Genomic DNA, 7,846 nt, shown 5'->3' with positions numbered 1-7,846 from the left:
GTGCCCCTGCAGGGTACAGGTTCATCTGTGGCTACCACATGGTGCCCCTAGCTTCTCAGGGCAGCGCCCCACTTTATGCCCCAGAGTAGTCACCTAAAGACTCTTTTGAGTCACTAGTTTTAACTACATCCTGTCTTAGTCTCCAAATCAACTATGGGGAATATACGTTAGGGCTCCTGGATCCCCAAGTACATTTATACTCAAAATTCCCTGACTCCTTATCCCACTGAAGTACACAGGGGAAAGAGGAATTCTTGGGACAATTTCCTCTGTCAGATTGAGACCATATCACTGACAGTTCCCTGGATAGGGCACTTAAACCAAGAGGCTCTACTTAGTAACCTGACCTTAGCTAGTAAGATCATTTCCAATGTGACAGCTCTGGGTCTTGAGGATCTTCAGGAATCTTTGGATTCCCTGGCAAATGTGGTGATGGACAATAGAATCGCCTTAGACTCTCTGTTAGCAGCAGAAGGCAGCGTTTGTATGGTTCAGAATACTTCTTGTGTCTATAGCAACAACTTCCACAAAGTAGAAGTATGAGTCCTAGCGTTACACAAGGTATCCACTCGGATGGGGGATACCCGCAGAAAGCTGTTTCCTGGCTTGTCCTCCTGGACATCCTGGTTATATGCCCTCCTTACCCCTTTTATCCCTATTATCCTGATAATTGGGGGCATCTTGATATGTGGACCTTGCATTTGTAACCTTGTGATTTCTCTAGCTGCTTCCAGCGGGAAAGCACTCATGGGAGTCACCGAGGTGCCACTGCAGCCTCTGCAACCCTCCCAGTCTGAACCCCTGGACATTGCCTACAGTCAATACCTCTCTCTCCTGACAACAGGCAGGGACAGCTCTACAATTGTTCTCAGCTCTGAAGAAGCAACAGAAGACTGAGACCATTGTCCCCTTTCCCTTAGATATTTGGAGAGGGGGGAGATGGCATGGGCAGTGTACCCCCCAGAAACTGAGGCAAACTATTAGCAGGGAAATTCCTTTGCTCCCTGACATCCTCAGGACTCCTAACCCAAAACAGCTGATAACTCCTAGAAGACCCTGAGGATTTTCCTCTTTGGATTATCCTTTAGATTTAAGATGGACAGAGGGATGCACCTTTAGGCTACACCTCCATACCATTGGGCTGTATCTCAGACATCCATCTGTCACCCCCCATATCTCTAGGCAGACTCCAGTCAGATGACCAACCCCCACCCCCACCGAATGCCCGAGTGCTTACCACTCTAGAATCACTTCCTCACCATGACACAGCATCCCATCCTCCCTGTTGTAAAGAGTATACAGTCCCCAGAATTTATAGATTCTGGGAGCAGCCTTCCATCTTGCTGTTCCACCTATACTATCCTTCTGGCCATTCTCAACATTACATTCTAAAATAATAAATTTCTCTTTGTATTTTTAAGCTGTTTCCAGGTCTTGCATTCTTGCAAATGGTATCCTTACTGAACTCCAGGGGATCACCTCTAACCCCCCACAATGCTCTGGATCGGGGAGATCAGCAGCAGAACAGTGGGGGGGGGGTCACAATCTGGAGTGGATACAAAAGCTACGAGGGAGCTCTCTGGGGGCTTCCCCAGCTGCCTGATTCTGCCTGTCACTAGCAAAGATCCTGAACTCTAATGGCATAGAATGACCTTCCAGCCCCTTCCTCTCTCCTCACACCTTCCTCCTCCTCCTCCTCTGACCCAGGGACTCTCACTGGCCTCCTGGCTGATCTTTGGCCAAGACCTTCCATGGTCTGACTCTGGGCCTTTCCAGGGTCCTTCTGTCTCCCTGCAGGGAAGGTTCTCCCTCCTCCCTCTGAGCTTCCTTCAAGTCCCAGCTAGATCCTCCCCTGGGGCACCAATGATTTCTGTGGTCCCCAGAACCCTTAGAGCCTTCCCTCCCAGAGGGCCTCCCTCCAGCAAGGCCCCAAAGAGCATGTTTGGACACAGCTGCTGAGGGGTCTCCTCAGCCAGACTATGGAGGGCCTGGAGGGCGGCCGATGCTTTCTCCCTTTCTCTGTGCTGAGCAGTGCTGGGCACAGACTAGGCTGTTCCTCTAGACTCGCTGGCTTGGTCTGAGAAGTGGGAAAGAGGAAGGAGCCAGAGACACCTGGGAAGGCTCAGAGTTGAGGACGAAGCCAGTGAGCAGCACCAGGGGGACAATCTCTTGTGTGAGGATGGCACAGACCAGGGGACACCCTCAGGCTCTGCTCCAGGCCTGGCCAGACAAGACTCAAGAGGGAACAGGCTGGTCCAAAGAAACAGAGGGAGAGGCTGTGTGTGGGTGTGTGTTGTCAGGCAAGAAAAGAGAACAAACAATCCTCAGACAGCAAACAAGAAGGAGTCAATGGTCATCCTCAGGGAGAAATCCAACATGGCAGGGGGCTCTGGGGGTCTGAGCTGCCCAAGGGCCAAGGAATCCCTCCCAAACCCTGAGAAGAGAGCCAGGAAGGGCTGTTCCTCCTGCCTTGGACGTGGGAACAGAACTGGCCCAGCAGGAAGGAGGCAGCAGCTTCCCAGCCATCTTGTGGCAGAGCCAGGGAAGGGCCTCCCTGGCTGATGGGGCTGGAATGCACTTACCGGGGCTCGGAGTCTGTCCCTCTCCAAGGCCATCCCTGGGACTCCAGGCTCCCTGTTGAGGCAGCAAAGTAGCCCCGGTGAGTCCAACTGGGGAAGCTCCTCCACCTTTCCCAGCTTTGCTTCCCCTCAGGATTCTACCTTCCCCTGACTTTATGACCCCCAGAATGGAGCTCCAGCCAAAGTTCTTCCTAACAGGCCTCCCCTGGGCCAGGGAATGTCTGACTTCTCTGCCCTTCTGAGCAGCAGGAGCTGGCCTGGAGCCCCCGGGGAACCCCCTCCCCTCTTTCCCCCAGTGTAGAACAGCCCATCTTCCTCTCTGCCTTTGGGCTCACTCTCTGGGCCAATGGCTCTGGGTGGAACCTGAGAAGAAAGCTGCCCTGATCTCCCTCCCAGCTCCAGATCTGGCTCAGCCCCGACCCTCCTGTGGCCACGCCTGGGCCTCTGCACCCAGAGCTGGGGAGAGGTTTCCCCTCCTCTTCCCAGAGAAGAGGCTGCCCCACAGGGTCTATACAGGATGAGGGGCCAAAGGAGTCACCCAGGTCCAAGCCTGCCCTCAGGAGTATAAAAGGGAATTCTTAATCCCTTGTAGTAACTTAACTGAAGAAAGAGGTGACTGGCTCAGTGGACAGAGAGCCAGGCCCAGAGAGAAGAGGTTCTGTTACCATGGAGACCAGCCCACAGGAAAAGGAAAGAGAAACTGCTCTCAAGGAGGAAGTGATGTAATAAGGGCAGCTGGCCAGGGAGAGGTCAAAGCAAGCAGGATGTGTGAGAAGGGGCCTTTTGTTCTAAGGTTTCCTGAGGGGAGAGGCCTGCAGGCAGTGACTGGTGACTGCTGGGGAGAGTGGGGATGGGGAGTTGTCCATTGTTGCTTGATTTAGTTAGAATAGATATATAGAGTGTAGATTAGGCCTGGTTAGGGAGGCTGAAGAGTTAGTAGTGAGATTCTCTCAAAGGACAATTTCTACGTCGTTTTTAGGTTGATAGAAGAAGATTGAGGTAGGTTTTAAGTCGTACCAGGGTAAATGGTTAAATCTCTCTCTTTCTCTGTCTGTCTCTGTTCCTCAATGAAAACAAATGGGTTAAGCTGCTCTCCTGTCTTTGTCAAGCTCCTGATTTGATCCCCTACACTTCCAAACACCGAATTGTCTTTGGCCTCAGAAGCCCCACATGGCCTCTCCTCCTCCTACCCTGGCAGCCCTCTTACACCTTCCTCCCTGATACATACTCCAGAAGCTACCAATACGAGCCTGGATGTTCCAAGAACAGGGACCTCCACCTCTTGGCTCCCAGGAATTTTCTCCAGTGGTCCCTCCTGGCTAGAATGGCCTCTCTCTCTTTCCCTCCCCAGATCAACCTTGTGAATTTTAAAACTATTCCACTCTAATCAGACTGTACTTTAGAAGATCTGATTTATCTATTTCCTGATCAGTAACAATGGAGATACTTGGAATAACAGAATCAGGGCTTGGAAACTCTACATTTCTCCATCCTTTTTAGTTTAACAAGATTAGGAAGGTCTGCATCAAATTCAAAATTTAATTATCTGAGGAAATGGCCTTCAACAGACATGTGCAGAAAAACAGACAGACCCTTGGGCTGTCCTAAGTCAAGCTGAGCAATCATTGGTACAGATGAGACACAGGAAAGTGACGTAAAACCCTCTATATAAGGCACATCACTTCAGCTCTCTTCCTCTTTCCCCAGAGAGACGACTCTGGCTGGCAGCATGCTAAATGTTCCGACATCTTGGCATGGTGGTGGCTATTGTCTGGGTTTGGTGGTGAGTTTGCCTTGGAGCTGATTTAAGGTTTGGGCATCTTGGCATAACCCTTTCCTTTTTGGAGTTCAAGCCTGACTCTTTCCTCCTTCATACTTCAAAACCTTATCTCCTAATCTCTCTGCTTGGTACTGGGGGGGGGGGGAGGGGGGAAGAAAGTAGGGGAGAAGAAACTACTCCTTTCCTTCCCCCTTCTCCTTAATCTCCTCCACTATCAATTAAATCACTATACAATTTCCAGCTGACTTGGATATTTCATTAAGGATTTTTATAAATAAAATCCTTGGCGACCAAATATAATTATTATATCCAGTCTCAACCATAATTTTAACCTTTACAGTTTTGGCTGACCACGTTGGTTGTGACGAAATACCCTCAATCTTTGTAACTTTTCTAAACCTTTTTTTCCTACTGTGACTATCCCTTTTTAATAGCTTATTTTGATCAGCTATAGAGGTAAGTAAATTTGGATTTAATTTTTTTTCTTTTTTCCCTCACTCCTTAAATTAAATAGAACACAGCTGTTTTAATCTTAGCAATAGGGCCCTAAAGTCCTAGCTGGGAGAACTGTTTCTAAATCTCATTTCCTTTAGGGAACAACTGCCTAGATTAGGAGTGGGAAAAACCTGTAGAAAGTTTTGGCTTTGTCCTGCTCCCCATGTGTTTTGTGAAGTCCACTAGAAAAATAATTTCCAAGAAAAAAAATATATATATATAAATGAATACTACATTCTTCAACATTTATATGGCAGTTGAAGAATTAGGGACATTGAGGAATACAGCATAGCTCCAATTTTTTATATTATTAGGTAATGTCATTTAGTACTGTGTTTAGAGATGCTAAAATAAAAAAAATTGAGGATAAAATGCAGGAGAACATAAAAAAACTTGCAAGAGAACATGCAAGCTCAATTAGACAATTTAAAATGTTTCTTACAGGATCAATTGGCAAATATCAACCCTACCAGAAACAGACCTGTTTCTGAACCTTTGAATGAGAAAATTTCCTTTCCCGAAATGGAGATGGAAAACACCTTTCCCATAGCTCAGCTAACAGATTGGCTCTCTCATGGTCAGCAAATCTTGGCTGAATTTAATCCCCGAGACCTTTCCCATGCAATCCCAGTTTCTTATGTTCCTTCTCCTACACAAAACCAAATTGCAATCCAAAGGATATCTTGTCCTTCTAGAGAAACTTGTCCTAGTCTAACTGACCCACAGGTACAAAATTCAACTAGAGGCCTGTTTCCTCTAAGAGAAGTACCTGAAATGGGACGGAATGGAGATATGGTTACTTTAAGGCACAAGATACTGTTTACTCCCCAAGAAATAAATGAATTTACATGAAATATCCCCACATATGAACAAGATCCCTTTCTAGTAACAAAAAAGATGACTTTTTTTTTCAGTAAAATCCACCTTACAAGGATGGTGAAAACTTGCTACAGGCTTTTTTAACTGAACATGAGAAAAATAAAATAATTGCTCATGTCTACAAAACCCGGGGGCTCAATGCAGCACATTGGCCATCTCAGGATCCCGAATGGGACTATAATGACTCTGAGGATCTTTTACAACTATACCGTTGTAGAGATGCCATCCTAACAGCAAAGAGAGAATGTGCAGACAGTACAGATAAGTGCAATGAATTTGAAAAAATTAAGCAAATGAGGAAGAGACACCCTCCAGATTCATGGACAGAATAATTGAGTTCGGGGGGAGATACCTGGATTTTGACCTATCCAAAGAAAATAGCATAAGACAAGTTAAAAGGCTCTTTGTCAATAATTCTTGTAAAGTGATTAGGAATTATTTTAGAACACATTGTCCAAGATGGCCAGAGATGGACCTTAAAGAATTGCGGGAAACAGTTATATATGTTTCAAAGGGAAACAAAGAAAAGGAGGAAGAAAATAGTGATGTCATGGAGGAAATAAAGAAAGAATCGAGATGTTTAAAAGATAAGATGGCTAAAATGGAAAGTGGCCATGATAATCAACCAATGACACTTGCCCCTCTCCAAGAATCTAATTATCGATCCATTATATGCCTTTTCTGTGGGAAGAGGGGCCATGTAATAATGGTCTGTAGGAGCTGGCTATGGGAAAAAAGGAATAATAACAGCTTTAGAAATAATAACTATAGAAGTGACTATGATAATGACCATAGAAATCACAATTTTAGAACTGATAGAAATAACTATAATACTGATAATGGAAACCACAACTTTAGAAATGATAACTATAGGAATAGATCTTGGGAAAATGATAACTCAAACCAAGTAATGACACCACAACAATATAACTTAAGTGGTCCTCGTCCAAAACATACTCAAAGTGCTAATGCCTTTCAGGGGGGTTTCCTTCAGGGGGGTTCCCAAGGAACTTCCCAAATACAATGAAGGTGTCGGTGGTGGGGGGAAGGGCTGGGGCACAGAGGTTGTATCAGAGGATACAACCCTTAGAGAGCAGAGCGTTAAAACCACACCCAGTACTGGCCAACCTGACGCCCCCTGCAGGCAGGACCCATGAGCATCTTGACAGAAGCCAATTGAAAAAAACGGAATAATAATCCCTTGTAAATCTGAATACAACACGCCCATCCTGCCCCTTAAAAAACCAAAAAGGGAGTTCAATGGCAAGCACCTCTTTGTACAGGATTTGTGGGCTGTGAACAATCATGTTATAAAGATACACTCCATAGTTTTCAACATGAATACTATTATTTCTTCTATTCCTAGCACAGCTACATTCTTTACAGTAGTAGACTTGTGCTCAGCATTTTTTTCCCCATACCCATACATGAGAATTCCAGGCATATCTTTGCTTTCACCTGGCAATGCCGCAAGAACTCCTGGAGTCCTTTACCACAAGGTTTCGTTGACAGCCTGAGCTTATTTACACAAATTTTGAGCCAAGATACAGATAACATTTAAAAACAGCAAATTAATCAAATACGTAGATGATCTAATCGTGGCTTTGACAGATGTGGAAGCATGTCAGGAAGATAGGAAACACCTCCTTTTGTAATTGCACAAAAGAGGACATAAGATCTCAAAGGATAAGGTACAGTGGTACCTCCCTAAAGTAGAATATTTGGGGTTCATCCTGACTGAGACTGATAGTATTTTAATAAAAATCCAAGATTTTGAATTTTTTTGTTTGAGAAAGGTCTTCAAGGAAAAAGGATGCTAACTCCTAAATCCAGAGAATGAACTGTTGCAGAAAATGCCAGAAAACCTACACTACATCAAGATCCAGAATGAACCTTTGGGTGTGGTTGATTGAACTAAAGGTTGATTGAACATTTATTTTGAATGTACACTCTTATTCCAAAGGGGACTGCCCCCTAGTTAGCTTTTGTCAATGTGCCTAGCAAAACATCTCTTACCCCCCCCCCAACTATTGTAATTTCATAGATGGTATGTTTACAAGAACCATCGGAGAGACTAGTCTTCCTTGGGCCTAAGGGGGGGATTGTGAATTTT

At 45.4% G+C, this 7,846-nt stretch overlaps 1 protein-coding gene across 12 annotated transcripts in view; it reads right to left on the bottom strand.

Annotated features, from left to right (window-relative positions):
- Nucleotides 1-7,846, bottom strand: part of LOC100026020 (zinc finger protein OZF-like) — a 515,718-nt gene that overhangs the window by 505,378 nt on the left and 2,494 nt on the right. For all 12 annotated transcript variants that reach the window (XM_056814495.1, XM_056814486.1, XM_056814490.1 and 9 more), the window contains one exon: nt 2,583-2,634. Coding sequence is in view for 7 of the 12 variants with exons in the window: in XM_056814486.1 (XP_056670464.1) it covers nt 2,583-2,615 (33 nt within the window). In the remaining 5 variants the exon portion in view is untranslated. Of the gene's footprint in view, nt 1-2,582; nt 2,635-7,846 lie in introns of those variants that run through there.

Source organism: Monodelphis domestica, chromosome 2 (assembly GCF_027887165.1).
Source record: "Monodelphis domestica isolate mMonDom1 chromosome 2, mMonDom1.pri, whole genome shotgun sequence".
NCBI classification, from domain to species: domain Eukaryota; kingdom Metazoa; phylum Chordata; class Mammalia; order Didelphimorphia; family Didelphidae; genus Monodelphis; species Monodelphis domestica.
This window is presented reverse-complemented; position numbering and strand designations above follow the sequence as displayed.